Source organism: Drosophila miranda, chromosome 4 (assembly GCF_003369915.1).
Source record: "Drosophila miranda strain MSH22 chromosome 4, D.miranda_PacBio2.1, whole genome shotgun sequence".
Taxonomy (NCBI): Eukaryota; Metazoa; Arthropoda; class Insecta; order Diptera; family Drosophilidae; genus Drosophila; species Drosophila miranda.
In genome coordinates, this window is record NC_046677.1 from 13,051,139 (window position 1) to 13,074,839 (window position 23,701).

The 23,701-nt window shown below is 39.4% G+C and overlaps 1 protein-coding gene and 1 long non-coding RNA gene across 2 annotated transcripts; both read left to right on the forward strand.

Annotated features, from left to right (window-relative positions):
- The first annotated feature begins 1,767 nt into the window (after positions 1-1,767).
- LOC117188993 lies at positions 1,768-3,661 on the forward strand. The gene is made up of 4 exons (XR_004473047.1): positions 1,768-1,906; positions 2,368-3,032; positions 3,105-3,450; positions 3,508-3,661. It is a non-coding gene; the product is annotated as an uncharacterized LOC117188993 (long non-coding RNA).
- Positions 3,662-20,293: 16,632 nt separating this feature from the next.
- Positions 20,294-21,291, forward strand: LOC108161520. Its single transcript, XM_017295797.2, has 2 exons — positions 20,294-20,657; positions 20,714-21,291. Exons 1-2 carry the CDS (start codon positions 20,382-20,384, stop codon positions 20,945-20,947), a joined length of 510 nt encoding a protein of 169 aa, XP_017151286.1. The 5' UTR covers positions 20,294-20,381; the 3' UTR covers positions 20,948-21,291.
- Positions 21,292-23,701: the final 2,410 nt, after the last annotated feature.

The window sequence follows — 23,701 nt, forward strand, 5'->3', positions numbered from 1 at the left end:
GTTCTAAAATTTTCTAGTGTACCGAAGTCTGTTAATAGCGCAACCTTCAGGTTGATCCATTCTTCCAGTCATAATTGATAGCAAAAAGCAGCCAAAGAAATTATACTCAAAGACGCAGTGCTGTCGTTCTTTGCAAAATATGAAAAAGGACAGAACTTAGTCAAACCATGGCCCACATTGCTGATGACATGCACCACATTGACTAACCTCATTCAGCGGACATTACTCATGTCCCACGCGCCTGTTCATATTTGCCATTTGTCGTGCCACATTCCGAGGCAGCAGCTAGAGCCAGAGCCGGAGCCGGAGCCGCAGCCGTGTTGATCATTGTCATTGCTTGGCCCAAATGCACAGTGCGCATTAATCAGAGAAGGAATCTGCTCCATCTTCTGGCAGCAAATTAGTTAAAAGCCAAATGCAAATGCCGCGCAGGAGCAGAGGAACGGTGCAGGCAGGGAAGAGATAGTTAACAAACTGACAGCTGACTTGCCTAATTAGAAGCCAAGTGAAATAAAAATATTACACATACGCCATGCATGTCATGTTTCACTTTTTAATTTACGCCCCGGTTGTGGCTATAGATGGGATAGTGGTAAGGGAAGGGGAAGGGAAGAGAAAGGGGTAGCTATGGCGCTTGCTGCGGAGGCCCCAGCTCGACTCGACTCTTGGCTGCATTTCAATTGACATGGCGAACGGCAGCGGGAAAAAAATACTGTCGCTTGTTGCTGCCGCAGATGTTCTTGCTGCTGTTGTAATGCGCATTCGAAATGAGCACACGCATAAGAATTGGGGCCACATTAATACACACACACAAGCACACACAAATACACGCCCGAAGTGGGTGGAGTGATAAGGGGTAGGCGGTAGGGATATGGGGGAATGTTAATTTAGAGCCCCATCCAAAAACAGCAAAATGCAGATTCAAATGTGCATGCAAGAGTCCTGAGCCGAGCGCAGGCGACCATGCCAAACCGAGCCTGGGGAGCTGCCCGTTCAGAATCAGAACCAGAACCCAGGCCAGGCCCCAAACTCGAAACTAAAACTGCAAACCAAACCAACCACGAAAACCTGCCATGCAGGATGCTAGATGCTGGATGTTGGATGCTCCATCCTATATGTTGGCTCTGACAAAGCCCCACGCCCTCTCATCCAGCTGGAGGCCTCATCAGCATCATCGTCAGCCTCGTCAGCGTCATCATTATGGGCAGCGCTGCTGTAACTCTTTTCAAATAATAATTAACAATTTATTCCCCAAACAGAGCAGAGCGCACGCTCCCACTCCCACCACCATACCACCGCCATACCACACATAGGGACACGCACATTGGAGTGTGTGAATGATGCTGTCAACGTTAGTCATATCATTAGAGGCAACGTGTTGCTAGCTTTTTGAGGCTTTTCAGGGAGAGCGAGAGCTTGAGGGAAATCATGCCAATGATGCACTGCAAGAAAATTTCTAAGATTCTCTGACACATTTTACTATGGGATTAAATTGTAACTCAATTAGATCTGAGATCTTCAGTACGGAGTAGGACCATTAGTCGCAGACTAAATGAAGTTGTTAACTGACTTTTGCCAGACGGTTCGGTGATTTTGTCAGGTGTAAATAATATATTTACACTGACATGCCTGCCACTGCCACACTCTAGCACTGCTGTCTCTACGAGTATACGTACTCGTATTCCAGCAGGCGTTTCTTTCGTGTGTTTTTTTCAGCTATCGTGGCTGACATTTTGTTTGTAGGCGCTCAAAAGTACGAAACTATATTTGTGTTTTTGCGGTTTCCCTTTGTATTTATGCACTGCACACATCAACACACCAACACACACACACATGAACACTGACAGACTGCCATTGAGTAGAGTCAAATGCATGTGCAGAACATTCCACATCATGTCAAGCGGAAGTGAGTGTCTTTCATTTTTGTTTTCCCTCACCCTCAGCCAGCGCACTCAGCCTCTGCCCGTCCTCAGCCAGGCCGCGACGGATCCTTCCCTCCCTATGCATCCCTATCCATCCCTGGCTGTTTCTCTAGCCCTCCATGTTTGTTCTTTATTCCGCCGCTCTTATGGCTGGGACGCTTACTGTTAATTAAAAATGGGCGCCAAGGAACAGGCAAGGCAAGGCAGGCACTGGAAGGGGCAGAGTGTGAGAGCGAGGGCGAGGCCGCACAGGGCATCGCTGGGCTGGGGCTGGCAGCAACAGTAGCGCCAGATGAACGCATCGTATGAGTATTTTAATTAGTTTGCATAATTATGTTCGCTCCCTGGCCCATGCCCTCACACACCACCGCCCACCTATAGACCCTTGGTGGCCACAACACAAAGTTACAAATTCCTTTTCATTCTTTTCATTTCCTGCCGCCAGAGGAGCTCCCTCTCCAGATTCGTTTTATGAAGGTTTAACAACTTTTTGATACAAATTTGGCTGCCTTACTGCTCGCCTGCATGCCTATGCCAGCCTGCATCTGCGAGATTTCGTTGATTTTTGTAGTCCAAGGACACACAAGGATTGTGGGCGTCAGTATTTTTGCAGATGTGAGAGTTTGAGGGGCTGTAAAACCTCGCCTTTTATTGGTAAAGACATTGAAATTTGTGATCAGTCAAATAGTCAGTGCCCGAACGAAACCTAGCTGCCAGATTCATGATTGTTTGACACTCTGGAATATTAAGTGCGACACTCGACTTGTGAAACATCAAACCGAAAACCATGATTAAAAAAAATTCAATAGTGTCCGTTTAAATCTAACTCAAGAGGAATTTGCAGAAGAAAACGAAAGAAGACATGCCCATCTTGCATATTTTCGTAAATGTAGACTTGAATTGTGCCGCTTTCGAATGCGATTCCGCAAACGCCTACAAATATCTTCATCTTCATCAAATATCGGTTCATTGGCATAAGCTGCGCTGGTGCCAAGGTGAAATTGAAAACTTTGACTCATCCGACAGAGCCATTGTATTCGTTTCTCTATGGAAATACAATCCAATGAAAACATTTCATGGCGAATACACAAAATTAAAGCTATGTATAAGGTAACGGCACCAAATTCACCACCGAGCGGGCGCTTTGTTACACCACTTAACAAAGATCATATATTCCTTCAGATCTTTTTCGTTGGTGATAAGGCAATTGAACTAGATAAGTGCTGTGCACTGAACGTGAGATGATAGAACGATTGTAAAATTGTTTAAAGCCGCTTTGGATACAATGCATTCTGATGACCAGAGCAGACAAAAGACCCGCTGGAGGCCATGGAAGACAATTCAATGATCCAACTATCAATGAAATCCCACTGGTATTTGTTGACGAGAATGTGAAATGTCGCGATATTCTTCTCAGGTGCCTCGAGATGGTGGACAATTGCAACGCGTGTACGAGATTCTTCGGTTATATCGTGTCGTGGAGAGGATGGCTATCACTTCAATATAAAGATGGTCAATCCAACGACAGGTTTGTTTACAAGTCATCCCTTCTTGGACATTACAATATATCCGTGTTTTATTATAGCTCTGGAGTTGTTGCTCTGAATTGCTGCATAAGAATTAAGAGATGCCTTAAGCAAATCTTGTTAATTTTTAGTATTCACTTTCGAAAGCATGTGAGTGGTTTTGTTTTTTTTTTTAGTGAAAAATTAAACAAAAGGATATCTTTTTTAAATAAAGTTCAGATAACCTTTCGACAACTCCAGCAAGTGATTAATTAAGTCTCTTATCGCCAACCATCTTGGCCATACTTTATTAAAACTTCGCAGAGTTTTTCAGCTGTGCAACGACAATTTAATTTGCCATGAATACCCGTTCCCATATTGTCTGATTTCCTCTCATAGATAAACAAATAAATTAAGCGCTCATTTTTTGTATGTATATTTTTAGCAAATTTTTTCTGCACTGCGAAATGCACAAAAGTTATGAATAAGGGGGTTTCTGTAATCGGCCTGGTGGCATATTTAATAATTTCAATTGCCCGCACATTTGATATAGGAAATCTTTATAATGCATGGGCTTATTCATAAAAGCATATGCCCGCCCTCTTTTTACACATGAACTGTCAAAGTGGAGAGGAAAAAACCAAAATTAACATGGAAAAATAGAAAACAATTGACAGAAAACACATAAAATTATTATAAACAGTCGGGCACAAAGCTACAAAAGTAAGAAATTATATTAAATACCATTAAAACATTTGCAGTAACAGAATAAAAATCGAAAAAATGTAGTCTGAACATTTTAGCAATTAACATTCGCCAACAGATTACCCGATAAAGCGAGCATAAATAATTCAGATCCTGTCTGTAGGCGGAACCCGATTTAGGAGGCATGAACCGTGCTTGTGTGTATGTAACACATAATTAATAGAGCATAAAGAATGACAACAAAATGCCTTTGACAAATTATTCAAATTGCGGCTAAAATATTCGAAAAAAAAAAATGCCATGCGCAATCCGAAATGGCAAAGAATATGATGGTGGAATTATTGGTGGAAAAATAATATTTGCTGAAATGATCATGGGAAAAGGGAGCGCGTGTCCTCCTATCTCAATCAGTTGATAATTTATCAAATGTCGGAATTGATTGCCACTTCAGATAGATGTTCTCCTCTGCGCAGGGTCAAGTATTGCATATATTTACGGTCTAACAGCTACATATTCTGGTAACTTTGATATTGAATTCGTATAAACAGATATAAGAAGCTGTGGCTCAGACATCGATATTGTTTTTTTCGCTTGCATATCAGTTTCAATATGTTAGTCAGCTTGGCTTTCTTTTACACTTTTCAGATACAATTTTGCTGGCTGGCTGCGTGTTTTAAAACATAAATTTGTCACGAATAATGTCTCAGTGCTTCGACTAACAGCTGGGATATGTGTCTTGTGACGGCTACTTACGCTAATTTTTCGATCAGGGACAGAGAACGATTAACCCATTTTGGACCATTAGGTATTTAAATACAGTCATGAAAATTTTGCCTCATGTTTTCACAAACCGAATATGTCGCAAACAAACTTTGTGCGGAGCGAGCCTTTTCTGCGCTTATATTAAGCCTAAGACTAAGAATTAAGACTAAGATATTATATATTATGTGCAGGAATTCCCAATAAAAATCCATAGCTCCTAAGCTATTTAATATAAAATAAATCGGTTTTTACAAAAAGATGAAAGAAAAATAAATATGTTTTTTAAGCAAAAAATGTTTTAAAAAAATTCTTAATAAGCGAAACTAACTAAAATAACTTCATATATTTTCACTCCACGAAAGTCGAGTAAACGACATTGAGTGCAGGACAAGATTATAATTCTTTTCTAAATCTACATCTATGTTGTAATACCTTGCAAACTGGAATCTACAAATTATTAGGGAAAGAGGAGAGCAAAGAAGCCTCTTACGTCGACTTTGTTTGAAATTTTTTCCATGCGAACTGATTGCCGCCAACTGAATCAAATGGCAATATAATCATTGTGAGGAGGATGAAGAATAAAGTGCTATCTTTTATTGTTTTTTTTTTTTGTCGCTGTATTTTCCTTTATCTCATATTTTTCCCGTTTTAAGATTATTTTTCAAATTTGTCAAAACATAAACAGAATTTTTTTTATTGGCTTAAAATAACCAGTTTACTACATTTTTAACAAAGCTTTTATACTCGACCCAATCAATTTAATTTCTTTGCCAGTAGTTAGCTAAGGTCGCCAGCTTACCATAGATATGATATGTTCGCATATTATCACAAGTTATGAGTAAATAGCAAAATGTTGGCTACACCCGAACCATTTCACTTACTATTCGATAGTACATACCTCAGATAATATAGAAAACACATTTACTTGAAAAAATGACTTCCACTTCGAAAGAGCACATGGAAAATTGCAATAATCCTTAAAACTGGAGCTACCATATGTCAGGTTCGATAGCCGATAGGTTAGGCAAAAAAAAATTTTTTGAATTTTACTGTAGTGCGTAGCGATTTCGCAATGAATTTTGCGTGTGACTTCTGCCTTAGGATATATGAAATATCGTATAGTAGAAATCTAATTAAGTACATACAAAGATGCACACCCCAAACAAACCAGCGGACATACAGGTGAGCTATTAGGAACTAAGCCTTACCAAGTAGGCGTTCTGCAGCTGGCTACTATAACTAGGGCGAATTGGCTGGAATGGCCAGTATCGACTTGTGGATTTGCCTAAAGTATATGTATAAATAATATTTATATATATAATATATTAAATGTTCGTATGTGTTAGTGGGTCTTGAATTTGTGTGAGTTAGATGCCGCTATTGCTGGACTTTTTGTCGATAACTGTGTCGATAACTGGGCCGCTATTGAGGATGTTGGTAGGAGTCCAAATCCTGATTTTTTTATTGTGCTTTTTATTGGTGACTCTAAGTAAGACATATATGGGATTGATGGACTTCACAAAGTCATGCGAAAAATTAAGGCATGGTTGAGGGAATATTGTAATTTTAGGGTGTATAATTGCAGCTTGTGCTGGAGGAATGCCTAAATGGAACAGGATCGGAACAATAAAGATTTTCAGTGACCATTGGAATCCAAGTGCCATTCAATTTGGGCAGAATCCGAGCCCATTCCTGTTCCAGCCAATAAGATTTCGCCAAAAATTTGTCGTGTTTGGAGTCTGGCGTTTCCACAAATGTTTTTCAATTCGTCAAATTATTTCATTTTTTCCTGAATTTATCATCAAAAGAACATAATACATTTTTTGATATCATATTCATATAATTAAAATACCATTTTTTTCCATGTCACACTTTTTCCATGTTCATTTTAGTAATTTGACCAAACAAAGGAAAAAAATTGAGTAAAGTTATAAAAACGATTTATTCAACAAAAACTAAATTTCCCCAATGGTTATTTTGTTTTCTTTTAACCATTATTTCAGAATTTTTGTTTCAAATTATAAAATAATTAATATCTGGTGGTATATTTGACCCTATTCTTGAAAAAATAGAATTTTCCCCAATTCAACCATAGTTTTTGGCTTCCATTTTCCTTTTTTGGCAGTCATATCATTCTCTATCGGATTAAGGACTAAGGATAATTTCTTCATACTTTTTTTTTACTTACTGTACCTTTACTCATTATTAATGATTCAGTTTTATATTAAGATATGCATCCCCATATTATAATAAAAGGCGAATGCCTTATGGTGGCAATGCAAAAATTTTCGGAATAGTAAGTATTCCCCTCTTCTGCGGCGAACTGTGCGGGAACCATCCAATGAGATTAAATTTGGACTCAACCGAGAATATGATTCGTGACCACTCAGATTCAACCCAATTTTATTTTGTTGTACGCCAATTTAAGCTAGCTTTCTTAATTCAACTAGAAGTGACTTTTTGGCAGGTGTCCTTGCCATACATCCCATCTCCTTTATACGATCCTGAGTCTCGTTTAATAATAAGATTGGTACCACATAATATTAATTCATTACTAATTTAAAAAAAGTCTGAATTATATTCAATTTGGTATTAGTTTACAAGAGACAAACTAACTTGTTGGAAATTCATGAATTATTTGGTTCTAAAACGTTGTTTTCCTACTTAATTTAATTTGTTCCTCCGCTGGATCAAAAATACAAAAAGAGCGTTATAAAAGTGTGATTTAAAAACGAATTTATTCTAAGTATATTTCTATGATATAACAAAAAAATTAGTATTAGCTGTTGTTTGCAATCGACTTGGCGAAAAATAGATAAAATTACAAGAGAAGTAAAAAAAAAGGATATGGTTTTTCAGTGCCCCAAAGTTAGTGCATAGGACACCTAAATCTTGATGAAAAGTATGTATGCACCGACTGCTTTTAAATATAATTAAGGATGAAAGACCTGCTTTTCCCATAATGTCTCAATCTTGTCTCACCAACCCTCTAATTAGTTTTACTTAAACCTGTTGGAATATGACCATAGGCAAAACATTGTCAATTTAAACAAAAATGAGCCAACAAACCAAAATAAAAAAAGAGGGGACGTTGTGAGTTGCTGCTGCGACCGCAACTCTAGATATTCGATACATAGTCAGTATGGGTACATTGAATAACAACACCAGCCTTTGGCGAAAAATCGGCAAGTGTGTCAACCGTTGTGATGAATTTGTTCGATCTTTCCAATTGATTGAAATTTGACAAATTTATGGCAACAACAAACTCGTTTCCCAATACAATACAAAATTGAACGACTCACAAGATAAATGAAGTGTCGAGAATAGAAAATATAAGAAAATAGAAATTGAATACGTTTACCACAAAACCATTTCATATTTTCTTAGTTTTTGAGTATTGACAATATCAAATTCCATTGTCATTGCTGTGGGTCCGCGGATGGGTGGACGGAGAAGATGGTGGGTGATATGCGTGCTTGACACTGAAATAGTCAGCTCTTTGATCTTGATGACATCGACAGGGATGTGGATGTCGCTTTCGATGATGATGATGACATTGCGCAATTTCTCACCAGCAATTTTAACATCATCAATTTTTTGTTGTACGTCCTTTTGTTGAGAATGGTTTTTGTTGCCTTAGAACCTGCGTATGTATTTGTCCACCCTGTATGGAAAATAAAAAGACAATAAGTGGATGCATGAGAGCATCAAATATGTGTGACTTTGCGGAAAATGGGACAAATATGACAAACTTGGAACAAAATTTAAGCAAATGTGTCGAAAACTATGTTCCTTTATATTTTATTCAAATGTGATCACAATTTATGAGTGGATGGGTTGATTAAAACCACTTGTTGAAATTGGGTTGTTTATATGAATGTGTCGGAGATGCATGAGAAAGAAGGAGAAAGAGATGTATAGCATTAAGAAACGGTGACACTAAAGAAAGAATACGCTGTAGAGTTGTGTCTGTTATGCTTTCAATTCGTGTTTTGCTGAGAGCGAGGCTGGAGAGCGAGAGAGAGTCGTCTCGGCCCAGTGTGGCGCGGTGTTGTTGTATTTGAGAGAGCGAAATCAAAAAGGAATTGCGGAAGGAGAGCAAGTGAATCTGGCAATGCTGTGTCGAGCAATGCGAGAGCTGAGAGAGGCAGAGACAAGAATGTGCTCGGCAGTTAGCTCATGGAGAGACAACACCGCGACTCACTGCGCACGAGGCTAAAACGAAATGCAAGAAGAAGAAGAGCCCCCAGTCTCTCAGCCACCGACATATGCATTAGATCAAGTGTATATTATTAATAAATATAATGCAAAATTAATGAAAACATGATACTTTTTTGAAGATCTACAATAATACTACACATGTATTCTGTTAGTATTCTATTTAGTTTCTGGGGATGGCATTCTGAGAAAACATAGATTTTAGTGAATATCCAACTGGCTTTCTAACCATTGCTGAATCCCTTTCTTTTTATATTTTTACCAGATACCCGAAATACTTTAGATCTACTACTTCTCTTTATCGTGATCTACAGGAAGGTACATCCGGTTATGTGCGGGTGTACTGAACAGTTTCCTTTCATAGTTATCAGATGCCGTATTACGAGTTTGTGCACCACCACCTTGCTGGGCCAAAGCAACTTGCCACTCGCATAAAAGTGTGCAACATATTTGCAGTTTGTTGCAAAAGGCAGCCCATGATGACGGTGAAGACGTCGACGTTTGTGCAGAGTTGCGCTGCTCTGCGCTGCGCTCTTCTGCGTTGAGTGAATAAAGCAAGATGCTGATGAAGAAGAAGCGTACTTGGTGCAGGCGAGGGGGACGGGGAGGAGGTGGAAAAGTTTCCAGTTTCGAGTTTCACTTTCGTGCCCAAGTGATTTGTGTGAAGGTGTGTGTTCGCTTGAGGTGTACATAACAGTTAAGTAATGTCTTAAAACTTTAACCATGAACAAGGTAAGAGCATCCGCGAACCAAACTGGCCCAATCATACCCCATCCTCCCACACACACACACACACAACAAATGTGCAAATTATGCAGCCTCTGGGAAAATGCTTCGATGGGTGGGCGTGGGCCTAGCCTAAGCTACTTTTACCACAAACTTTATTAGTTGGCCTCACCTTTTTGGCTTTGCTTTATACCTTTTGCACAGCCATACCCCAGACCCCACTACCATACAAAAAAGTTCCCCGACTCAACCTTTACCCCGCTTAGCGGAGCAAAGTTTAATCAATTTTCTAGCGTGGCCGCAGTGCACTTTAAATATTTTATACTCTGCATATAGTCGATGAAAATTAACCAAGGAGCCGCCTTTTTTGTGCCATCAACTTGTAATTAGCCAACAAAGTACTTAATTTTTGTCGACTTTTCTTGCTCGCATTGAATGGAAAAAGTCCTTTTCCTTTAGAAAAAATATTTCAATACCGAAAAACCGAAGTTTTATTTAACCATTGGCTTTACGAAAGTTTACAGACAAGAGAAGAAAAGTTGTTCATTTTTGCGGGTTCATTAAAGGAAAAGAATGGAATGGCAGTGGATGCAGTTGGGGAAGTGAATGATACTTGTCTAAGCGGTAAAACAGTTGCAGATGAACGGTTTCTTTGATCGGTAAGATATTCGACTTAAGGTGATAGAAATTGAAAGCATTTCTTTCGCCCGCTATAGGATGACAGTTTTTAATACTATTGGATAAACACTATCTCCTGATTTATGCATTCCTAATTTTAGTTCTCGTTTATTACAAGACTTCATTCTCGCCGTCATTGCCATTACCAATATAAAAAACGTTGCTTCGTGAGATAACTTTGACATGGTACAAAATCAAGTGAACCACCAAAAACATAAATTATCCCAGGTAAAAATTGTTTGGTAATCACCAAAACATTATGCTGTTTGAAATTTCTCCATTATTCCTCTTTACTAAAAAAAAAAAGAAAATATTTCTGTAATATGTAGCTTTCACCAATTCGGCGCTAAAATTCTCAAAGTCTTACAATTTTCATGGGTATTTAAGTACGCATTGACCCTTAATGTGTTAAATAAACCAATGCGATCAGCTCATATATAATAGGGAGAATATAGAGTCGAATTTTTCTGTAACTTATTCTACTTGTTAGACGTGCATTGCTATTGTTTCGATTAAATTTGAAATTTTGGCGTTCTAAAACGAACGAAACAATTTTCAGAAAAAGTGATACTTTACTCACGGTTGGATGATGGCGCGACCACAGATCATTTTTATTTTCTTTCACAATTCACATTACTTTGTCATTTGTCACTGGCCGCGAAATGTAAGGAATGTAAAAATACGAAAATTTTTCAAGTAGCTGGCCTCGATTTTGTAGTAGCCAGCACAAAATATAGGGAATTGGTTATCTTCTTTCGTCTCGTGAGACCCCCTAGTGATATTTCGAACGATCAAGCTTTAGCCGCTCTTAAGGTTGGATCAAAGCCTTAGCCGCTCTTAAGTCCGAACGCCCACGAACACATACAAGCGACGGACAGTGGGAAGCATAGACGGCAATCGTACGATTGCACAGTTAAGCTATGCTGTGCATTAGACGATCGTTGTATGCTGCTGCGAATGTTCTGGATCATACGATTGCACAGTTAGTAAAAAGCTCAAAAGCTCTGCTGCACTGGCTACTCAGTCCATCGTCTATTACTGCTTTGAACAATATAAGAAAGTTGATCGATCTGTAAAGACGTGATAATTTCCGAGTGCGAGCAACATACATATTGCACACACATATATATAGTGCTATCCGGAAAATATATATATTTCCACAAATATATGCTGGAAGCATATAGTTACAAGTGCCGTACAGTTCAGTGGTCAGTGAATGACAAGAATTTAGTGCAGATATATTTGGGAAAAGAGGTACGTTTTCATATTAGTGCCGTGCACGTGCTGACATAACCTATGTTGCAGGGAGGTGTACCTAAGCTGCCCCATCGCGGTATAGTCTCGAGAAGACTACCCTGGGAGCTGGCTTAGGCGAACATTTGTCGAGGTTTCTCCAACTCCATCCATAATTCATCTTTTCTGGACCTTATATTGCCACCAAGTCGGAATCTCCAAAGATCCAAGTGGAACAGATCAGCCTTAATCGCCAAGAATATTTAGTGCTGCTCAGACATAAATAACTAAATACAAGCTTGGCGGAAGATTCGTCAGTACGGCCCGGAACCATATACATCGCACCTGTTGACCTCTAACCAACTTCAGGCGGTCAACAGTCTACAAAGCAGCAGCACAGGATCGAGTTTTGTCCAATTTACATTTAATTCATTATCAAGTTCCAACGCATAAACATCAGCAGTTTAACGTAATGTAACTGAAACTTTATTAACACCCCTCTTTGATGTTACGCGCGTACATACCTACATACATATGTGCATATGCACACTAAATTGTCTTCGTTTGCTACCTTTTGGTTCAATTTTCGCGATAGAGCATAACAATTAAATTTCTGTCTGTATTATGAAAACCAAAACAACTGACTGATGACTATGCGACGGTGTTTGTAGCGTAATTGTATTGTATGCATTATATATTTATGATTTCCATATTTTAAACAGCTGCGGTCAACATCTACGACATCATTGGGCCCAACGATCAGCGTAAGACAATAACGCCGGAGTGAGTAATTATGTACAGCAAAAAGTAGTTTGGTCAAAAGAGCCTATTAACTTGAAAGTGTAGATATGCATACAGTGTATAATGATTCAAACCCGTCTGCTCAGTGTGTATAATGCACCCCAGTCTGATCTAGCTTTTGTTTACGATTTCGATTCTTATTCTCTCGTTTATATATATATATATATCTATACCCTAATGGTTTTCATGCTTTAAAATAATGAATTTATAACTAAACTTATATGATAATTAGGATTAAGGAAATATTACCCACAAATTAGAAGCTAAGTCAATTGTTGTGTTTCTACAACTGCAACGTAATGAATATTGAAATTGAAGTCTCACATTATATTAAAATATGAATCTTTTTGGATTGAAATGAATCTTTAAAATCATAAAAATGGCCTGTCGAGTATCCGTGCCAGGATCTTATAAAATGTGGTAAACCTTAGTAAAGGATTGATCAAGGGACAATGCAAGAACTCGAACGCAATGTCATGGTAGGGAGGGTACAGAAGAGAGGGACAATCAACACCTAGGTTCTCTCTAAATAGAAATGGTTCAGTAGGGCTTTTTTTTTGGCGTGTCGGCGCTATCAGTATTTCAGTTTCCTTTGTTTTATATAATCACTTATAGTTCCCGTAAAGTGCACTAATTAAATGTAGTGGAGTACGATAGTACAATTAGGCGAGGAAGAACCCCGACCATCCGGCGAGCTAGACCCGAGCCTAGCAAGAGTGCACACGACCAACCCTATTTGTACGCCGTCCTTAAGTCAGTCATGGTCATCTGCTGATACCGAGGGCCTATATATCTGTTTACATATATATATATTTAAACTCTGGTACTCTACACATTTATGGCGCCCAACGTGGGGCCAGGCAACTTGCCTTAGAATCTAAAACCAATTCAGAGCCGATATTAAAATTTGGATTTATAGTGTCTTACTATATAGGCCGTTTATTTTAATAAGACAAGCAAATCTTGCCTTGGTTCTCCAAGCTCAACCGGTAATACATCAAAATTTCAACGACACATTTTCTTTTGCAAAATATTGCACAAAGGTTAAAGATTTCAAAATTTATACTTTGACTCGGTTTTCGGATTTAGCAACTGCAATTCATTTTATTTCGGATTGGTTGACCAAAACAGACCTACAGTATCGAATTGTGAGTATCAGAGACAGTTATGCAATATCATACAGTGATCAGAATAAACAGGAATTGTTTTAGGATTTAGCGGTTCCAATTCAGTTTATTTTGGATTGATCGACCAAAGCAAACCTGCTTTTTCACTTTAGGCATCTTGAGTTATTCGGATTTACAATTTTATATTGCCAAATCGCGATAGTTGTCCAATGATTCAGTGCACGAGGTCATTAACTGATAATTAGTCCATATTAACGAAAATAGAAAAGCCTACTGAAACCAAATAGATATTTCGTAAGTATTCTGGCATGTGGGAAAGACAGACATTATTATTACAATTAATACCTTCTTATATAATTTTTTTTATTATTTTTTTTTCTTTAATTCCTTAAATATTGTCTGATATACAATGGCTGTAAGGCGAAGTACAGATGACATAACAACTGCGTTGCAGGAAGCAGAACCATTTTGTGGAATTTGCAACGAAGTATTGGGAACTAGTGAGATTATAGCCAACACCCCGTGTAGACACAAATTCCATAAACTTTGTATTTTGGAACAGATTAGGACAAACCCAAAATGTCCCACCTGTTCATTAGATTGTTCTGCTCTGGCACTAACATTCTCTAACAACCCGTTGTTAGCCGAGCTTAACGCCGAAGGAACACGACCAACTAGTGCTAACGAATCTTTTAGCACAATAGACGGAACGTCTAATCGACCTAAAAAGGGCCAAAAGTTTATTAGAAGGGGTATGAATACGAGAGCAACTCAACGATCCAGGTTAGATCGCTCACTAACAGAAACTGAAACCAACAACACAACCCTTCCAATAACCTCTCAAGTGGAAATCGCTAACTACGTCCAGTCTGCGGTAAGCATTCAACAGGCTCAGTTAATGGAACAACTAACTTCATTTTTAAGCAAAACAATTGAATCTTCGATTCAAAGTCAATTAGCGTCACTCCAGCTGACGCAACCAGAACATATCTCTCCCGATGTTTCCGGTGACAATAACATTAACCAAACAAATAACGTGGGTATCGGTCAAGCACGAGATAGTCACGCAGAAGTTCTTTTAGATTTTTCAAGAGCGAGTGCAAATCGAAGTAATTCGAGCTCACACGTAGCACCAGCAAAAGTTTCCAGTATAATGCAGAATTGGCGCATTAAATTCGATGGTTCAAAAACTTGCATGAGGATGGATGAGTTTATTTATCGAGTACGTTCTCTAACGCAACAAAATCTTTATAACAATTATCAATTGCTTTGTGATCACTTGTATCTTTTATTCGCGGGAAAAGCTAGTGATTGGTACTGGAAATTCCATCGAAATTACCCAAACTTTAATTGGGATACGTTTTGTGTAGAGTTTAGAAGAAGATTTGAAGATGTTGAGACCGACTATGATATCTGGGAAAAGATTAGGAAAAGTCGTCAGGGCGAAAACGAATCCTTCGATGACTTTCAATATGCTATCGAAGATCTCGTGGATAGGCTTCATAATTCGGTTACAGAAGAAGATGTTGTGAATCTACTTATTAGAAATTCCAAGCCCACTCTTCACCACGAGCTTCTTCACTTAAAGATTGCCAATAGATCGTTATTACGACGAGAGGTACGTAAGCACGAGCAGTTTTATAACGATATAAGATCGGTCAAGCAAAGGACTCTTCGCTCATACGTATCGGAATTGTCAGGTCCAGACGATAGCGAGCAGCTATTCGATGACTTGGTCGAGCATAATGAAGTGTGTCAAATACAACGTCGTACTTCACAGTCAGTTCCAACTTGCTGGAACTGTGACAACAAAGGTCATAAATTTGACGATTGTGTAGGTCCTCGTAAGATCTTTTGCTACGGGTGTGGAACAAAAGATACTTACAAACCGGTATGTCCCAAATGTAACCCTCCGGGAAACCGGCAGAAGGATGTGTTAAACAACAACAAGCAGACACATCCTTAGAAAAAAGTTTGCAAGAATCACCTACTAGTTTAACGAACGACCAAAGTTTAAGGGAGCCTAAGATCAGCTCACAAACAGTAGAGGAAACCCTGCCTACGGCATATCATTTTTCATTTACTCCTTTACCTAAAAGGGAAACAGGATTGCTCATAGTTGTTGATCACAATACTAAGTTCCATTTTCTGTGTCCCTTGAAGAAATTTACAGCCCCTAAGATCTGTGAATATCTGGAAGGGTCTCTCTTTTATACATTTGGGGTGCCAGAAGTCATCTTGTCAGACAATGGATCCCAATTTAAATCTAGCTACTTTCAGGCATTTTTAAATAGCTTCGGTATAACACAAAAATGCACAGCTATTTATTCACCGCAAGCGAATGCCAGCGAGCGACTGAACAGATCCGTGATAGCTGCGATACGAGCTTATATCGGTAACGAACATTCCAATTGGGACTGTAACCTAAATGCCATTAGTGGTTCATTGAGATCTACCTTACATAGGAGTACAGGGTATTCTCCATATTTTCTGGCATTTGGTCAAAACATGATGTTGAATGGGAAGGATTACGCACTCTTGCGTAAACTAGACCTTTTGAACGACGATACTAGAATGGAGAACCCCGATTCCTTGCAGCTAATCCGGCAACAGGCTAAAGCGAATGTCAATAAGGCACACGAAGAAAATTCGCATAGTTACAATTTGCGCTGCCGTGATACACAATTAAAGATTGGAGATTTGGTATATGCTAGAAATTTCACACAAAGTAGTGCTATAAAAAAAGTTTAGTTCTAAACTAGCCCCTGTGTTCATTCCCGCTCAGGTAATTAAAAAGCGAAGTCCGTACTATTACGAATTGGTCGATGGGAACAAGAAATATCTCGGCGTGTATCATCTGAAAGACATTCAAATCAGGAAATAATCTCTCCTAATCAAGTTCTTCAGATAATTATTCGTCGAGCAGGTCTTGTATAATTATCTGTGGTGTAGTAGCCAGCACAAAATATAGGGAATTGGTTATCTTCTTTCGTCTCGTGAGACCCCCTAGTGATATTTCGAACGATCAAGCTTTAGCCGCTCTTAAGGTTGGATCAAAGCCTTAGCCGCTCTTAAGTCCGAACGCCCACGAACACATACAAGCGACGGACAGTGGGAAGCATAGACGGCAATCGTACGATTGCACAGTTAAGCTATGCTGTGCATTAGACGATCGTTGTATGCTGCTGCGAATGTTCTGGATCATACGATTGCACAGTTAGTAAAAAGCTCAAAAGCTCTGCTGCACTGGCTACTCAGTCCATCGTCTATTACTGCTTTGAACAATATAAGAAAGTTGATCGATCTGTAAAGACGTGATAATTTCCGAGTGCGAGCAACATACATATTGCACACACATATATATAGTGCTATCCGGAAAATATATATATTTCCACAAATATATGCTGGAAGCATATAGTTACAAGTGCCGTACAGTTCAGTGGTCAGTGAATGACAAGAATTTAGTGCAGATATATTTGGGAAAAGAGGTACGTTTTCATATTAGTGCCGTGCACGTGCTGACATAACCTATGTTGCAGGGAGGTGTACCTAAGCTGCCCCATCGCGGTATAGTCTCGAGAAGACTACCCTGGGAGCTGGCTTAGGCGAACAGTTGTCGAGGTTTCTCCAACTCCATCCATAATTCATCTTTTCTGGACCTTATATTGCCACCAAGTCGGAATCTCCAAAGATCCAAGTGGAACAGATCAGCCTTAATCGCCAAGAATATTTAGTGCTGCTCAGACATAAATAACTAAATACAAGCTTGGCGGAAGATTCGTCAGTACGGCCCGGAACCATATACATCGCACCTGTTGACCTCTAACCAACTTCAGGCGGTCAACAGTCTACAAAGCAGCAGCACAGGATCGAGTTTTGTCCAATTTACATTTAATTCATTATCAAGTTCCAACGCATAAACATCAGCAGTTTAACGTAATGTAACTGAAACTTTATTAACACCCCTCTTTGATGTTACGCGCGTACATACCTACATACATATGTGCATATGCACACTAAATTGTCTTCGTTTGCTACCTTTTGGTTCAATTTTCGCGATAGAGCATAACAATTAAATTTCTGTCTGTATTATGAAAACCAAAACAACTGACTGATGACTATGCGACGGTGTTTGTAGCGTAATTGTATTGTATGCATTATATATTTATGATTTCCATATTTTAAACAGCTGCGGTCAACATCTACGACATCATTGGGCCCAACGATCAGCGTAAGACAATAACGCCGGAGTGAGTAATTATGTACAGCAAAAAGTAGTTTGGTCAAAAGAGCCTATTAACTTGAAAGTGTAGATATGCATACAGTGTATAATGATTCAAACCCGTCTGCTCAGTGTGTATAATGCACCCCAGTCTGATCTAGCTTTTGTTTACGATTTCGATTCTTATTCTCTCGTTTATATATATATATATATCTATACCCTAATGGTTTTCATGCTTTAAAATAATGAATTTATAACTAAACTTATATGATAATTAGGATTAAGGAAATATTACCCACAAATTAGAAGCTAAGTCAATTGTTGTGTTTCTACAACTGCAACGTAATGAATATTGAAATTGAAGTCTCACATTATATTAAAATATGAATCTTTTTGGATTGAAATGAATCTTTAAAATCATAAAAATGGCCTGTCGAGTATGCGTGCCAGGATCTTATAAAATGTGGTAAACCTTAGTAAAGGATTGATCAAGGGACAATGCAAGAACTCGAACGCAATGTCATGGTAGGGAGGGTACAGAAGAGAGGGACAATCAACACCTAGGTTCTCTCTAAATAGAAATGGTTCAGTAGGGCTTTTTTTTTGGCGTGTCGGCGCTATCAGTATTTCAGTTTCCTTTGTTTTATATAATCACTTATAGTTCCCGTAAAGTGCACTAATTAAATGTAGTGGAGTACGATAGTACAATTAGGCGAGGAAGAACCCCGACCATCCGGCGAGCTAGACCCGAGCCTAGCAAGAGTGCACACGACCAACCCTATTTGTACGCCGTCCTTAAGTCAGTCATGGTCATCTGCTGATACCGAGGGCCTATATATCTGTTTACATATATATATATTTAAACTCTGGTACACTACAATTTTTCAAGGAGTTATTCCCCACTGGTAGTCCCTTTTCGCTGCGCACACAGACGAAAAAAAGTCGGAAAATGGAAAAAGGAAACAACTTTTGTTATAAAGCGTGTCCTGTGGCAAATTCCGTTCGCCTTCCACACACAGAGACACACATACACACACCCGTAATTGCAGTGTCTTCTTCTCGTTCTGTGGCATGGCTTCAGCTGTCAATTTTTTTGTTCTTTTTCCGTGTTCCGCTTTCAACGAATTAAATGGCATGAAATTAAAAGTTACTGCGAGAATTTTGTGCTGCATTTGCAGGAAAACGTGAGAAATTATAAGTACAAAAGCGTGGGAATGAAAAGGGAAGCGCGAAAACATGCCAAGCAAAAAAGGAATCAAAAGGGAAAGAAAGGAATGATAAAATATGAAAGAAAGCCCGAGAACGAGCGCCAGCCCCAGCCCCATGACCGTGCGCGTGTCCGGGTGGGTGGATGGTGAAACAGTTGAAAGACAACAGGCAAATCTACTTAAATATCCAGGCGAATAGTAAGCCTTTCTCTTTTTTTCCATTCTTTATGAATTACTCTCGCTCTCTGTCCTCTCTGTCTTTTGGCCCCCCATTCCCATTCGCTCTTCTGTTGGGATTTCTTTTGTCCCTTGGTTAAGTCCGTTTTGTATTTTGCTGGCCCCACGTTTGTACATTATGCAAGTTATTTTCGCAACCTTGTGGAAAAATATGAAATCAGCGAAATATATTTATGACTTATTTTGTTAGAAGGACAAAGAAGCGGACTTGTCCCAGAGAGACAACCAGAGAAACCGAGAAAATGAAAGTTGATGGAGTTTGGCTTAGCAAATGAAAGAGAAATCCGGGGCCAGGAGTGGAGTGGATTGTTTGAGATTAAGATACTTCAAATATTTTTTCTAGCCTTCGGTCTATGAGTGAGCAAAGAGATAGAATAACTCGTATAAGATACAGTGGAGAGGTTTTCGGGAATGATACGTTTTCGAGTCTATTGAAATGGGACTACAGGAACTAGTTTCTAAATTCTAAATTTTTGTATCCTTAACAATCTTCCATCCCTTTTCCTGTTCTTTTGTTTGTTTCTTTTCTGCCTTGGCTGTATGTGGAGCAACCCGAAAACAATTTATGTGTGTCAATGCGGGTCAGGGCAGTCGTGTTTTTTTTGTTGCTCTATACTTTGAGCCCGATCTTTGGCCGCTAAATGCTATCTGCCTTAGAACGTCTTTGGTTTTAATGCCTCTCATATTTCTGGAATTGGTTTTCAGCGTTCTGTTGATTCTAATACTCTCACAGTTAGGGTAGTCTTTTTTGTGCGAAAGTTTTCAGGATTTGAGACCCCACATTGTGGCCGTGGAACCTAGGTTTGAATCCTGGTGACGGCAATACTGAAATGCAAACATGCATTGTCATGGAGTCGGGTTTTCTCCTAAATCTGTTTTCTTTTTTTGTTAAATATAATTTTCCTGATGATCCAGATGAAACCTAAATGAGAACACCGAGCACTTTATTTCATTTCGAATAGTTTCGTTTCATAATTCAGATATAAAATTAGATACAGCATACCCAGTTTTTGTGACTTTTTCGGCAAAAGTTAAGCATGGACTCTGGATTTACGACTAGTCATACCGAATCCGATGTATATGAAAACAAATATTCAAGAGATGAGGAGAATATGGAAAAATTTTATGCAACTGTTGGGAATATATCCAGAAACATGCGTAAGGGAGATTGGACATATTTGCAACGCCATCCGGAAATTCGAGCCATAATACGTACCATAATAACTGAGGCCATTGAGAAGAAACCCAGCAATATTTTTCAATTTGCAGCTAATCTATTTCAGTGCAATAATGAATTGGAATTAGTGCGAAAGGTTGGTTTGTCATTTATAGTTTCGATAAATTTATAATAACGTCAAGTTATTTCCAGATTAACAAGCAACTGAAATTGGTTAACCAACAGTTGAGGGGGGGAAACTGGGGACCGGCTGATGGGGAAATGTTATTTACAGAGTCCAGTGATGTTTTTACAGAATTGAAAGCCGAGTGCAAGTCCAACTTCTTGAATCAAACAGTTGAACCGCAAATGAAAGAGACCCGAGACCCCGTGGGTCCAGAAAACTTTAAGCCCAGTTGTCCAGAAAATCCGGAGACCGAATGTTAACGCTTACAAAATAATATATCAAGCATTTCGACATTAAACCGCTCTTCTCTACCAATACTAATAGGCCGCCAGTGATGCTAGAGCCGGGACACGGCGTGCTGCCCTTTTGCGCCCCATACCCATACCATCAGACAGTTCATTTCGCATAATATTAATTGAGCAGTGTTTAAAAACTTATAAGTAGATATAAACATCCCCGAGTATTTTCGCTGTCGTACCCAATGTAGTAAAACGAAGGGCAATTTTAAATTTAGCGACTAGTACAGTTCTCCGGAGGTATGCGATATTTTGTAATAACGTGAAATGTATGGAAATAGATAATATAATCCACATTGGAGCGATTGTTAATTGTAAAAAGGGTACTAAGAACTTCGTTCTGCGGACTCGTTCATCTCTTTTTCCACTTTTTCGATTTGCTTGTTTTGACTCTCCGTGTGTGGGAGAGAGGCTGGATACAAATTTGTTCAATCATTTACTGATAGATTTTCGTTGCTGGTAGTGGTGCTTTGCTCTACTGCCGCTGGTGTTGGAGCTTTATTGCTGGGGGACATGGACCTGCCATATATGTATGTAGTTTAAAGCGTAGTAAATATTTGCGCTACAACAATGTTTGCACTCGGTTGGAAATTTGCAACCATTTTTTATGAACCCAAAACCCCCGCAGTTTTTGTGAATCCTTTGCTTGAAGCCGAAACGGAACGGGTGGAATGATTTTGATTTTTGTTGGTGTGGGTTTATTTATTATTTTATAGCTAGATTGTGACGTGGATTTAGTGGAGCGATATTTGGTTTAGCCCGCTAAACAAATATTGCATGAGAGCCGCGAATGTTTTCTGCAAAAGTAATTGCACCCAATCGCATATGGAATATTTACGATTCGAAATGTCAGAGTTAAAGTTTCAGACCGACCCTGCCCCCGCCCCTACCACGACGCACAGTGCACACAGTTTAATTGAGTTGGTCCCGGGTGGAGTGGGAAGGGGAGGAGAAGCCTTGGACCGGACTTAATTGAATTTTCGCTAATCCAATAGATTAAGGAGCAGCAGCAGCAAGACTGCTCCCACTGCTCCATCTTCTCCCTCTCCTGCAGTGCTGACCCTGCCCTGCGCCTCTGTTGGCTGTAATGCAATGCAAAAACAATAACAAAATTATGCTGGCCAACAGCAGGGGCAGCTGACAAGGCTAAGCCTCGTCCCAGCGGGTCTAGGAAGATGACCTCAAAAGTGCAGCCAAAGTATCGCCAAGAAAGGGACAAGTCCCAGAGCCACAGCCCTCTGCACTCTGTACAGGCCTGGGACCCGTCTCCAAGGATGGCAACAGTGTCTTTGCAAGGGCATAGTTTTCTTTCATCTTTCAATCCTCATTGTTTGCGAACATTTTTTTCTTGAATATTTCAGCATTCCTCGGAATTTAATTAGCCCGGCCCGGACCTGGACCCCACTAAGTGTGCCCTATGCTGAATTTAAATCATGCATAAATTAGCAAATTTTCCGCACACACAATTTCCGAGCGAGTCACATTTGCTTAGCGCATTTTCGGGGGCTATAACTAATTATATGTTGACATGACATTTATTTGACTTGCATAAATTAGGCAATTAGTTGATGAACGATGAACGTTAATTAAGTTTCTGGAAAAGCGCTAAGCCAGGTGTTGAGCTGTGGGCGGGAGGAACAGCAAGATAAGTACGGTTAACAAAAAGGAAAGTGCGAGGAAAATTTTAGGAAAATACGAGTACTTTTATCGATGTGTTTGAGTATGTCTTTGAGAGACATTAGTGTCTCGCAAAAGGATGTCCAAACTATTTTTATTGTCAGAGTTGCTCTCTTACCTCTTAGTTGAGGTATTTCTATAAGGTATTGATATTTAGAATACAAGAACTGTTCTCATGAAGACTACTATAATGTTATTCAATATTACAACTATGTGTACATATTAGATCTTAAATGTACGTTACATGCATGTAATATATATCTAGAATCAGTCTTCATCTGCCCCAAAAGCTTTCTTGCCTCATTCTGCTCATCTCAGAGGATCTACCCTTCATCTGAAGGGTATCAAAGCTGAACGAATGACTTAGGGGAGACAAATATAATTAAAGAATAAGTAGATAGGTTATACTTTTAGATAGAAATTTCGAGAGTATGAGAACGATGCAACTGTTTCGCGTACATTTTATCGTCTTCTCTCGGCGAAAAGGTGAATGACGCTGGACATAGAATATTTTCGACACATTGTGGCATCGTCTGTGGCAGGGTCCCACACTGACCTCTCTTTTTTTCGACTCTGTCGCGTGGCGTATACGCAATAAAGGAATGGTAGCCAAAAGCCCGGCCAAATGATGGGTTGAGTGCAGCCGACGGTTCCCCACTGCAGTTGGGCGACGCTTGTCATCATTAGATTAGAGTGCAACCAACAGAGAGAAAGAGAGAGCAACAGATATGTAGAATGAGAGGGAAGTTGCACACATACACAAGCGCATACAAAAGGGACAGAGACAGAGAGACAAAAATTAAACTATGGGGCGTTGCCTTGTTAGGATGTGCGTTAAATTGTAAAACAACAGAGCGGAGTGAGGAGTGGGAGTGGGGGCATGTGGGTGTGTGGGTGTGTGGGTGTGTCAGTGGTGGCAATGTGTACTACAGGACTGCACCCATCTGGCCAGTGTTATCCTGGCTGTCATGCTGTGGCCAGCTCTCGTTTATTTTGCGTATTAGACGCTGCTATTTTGTGCTTATTGTTCCCAGTCATTCT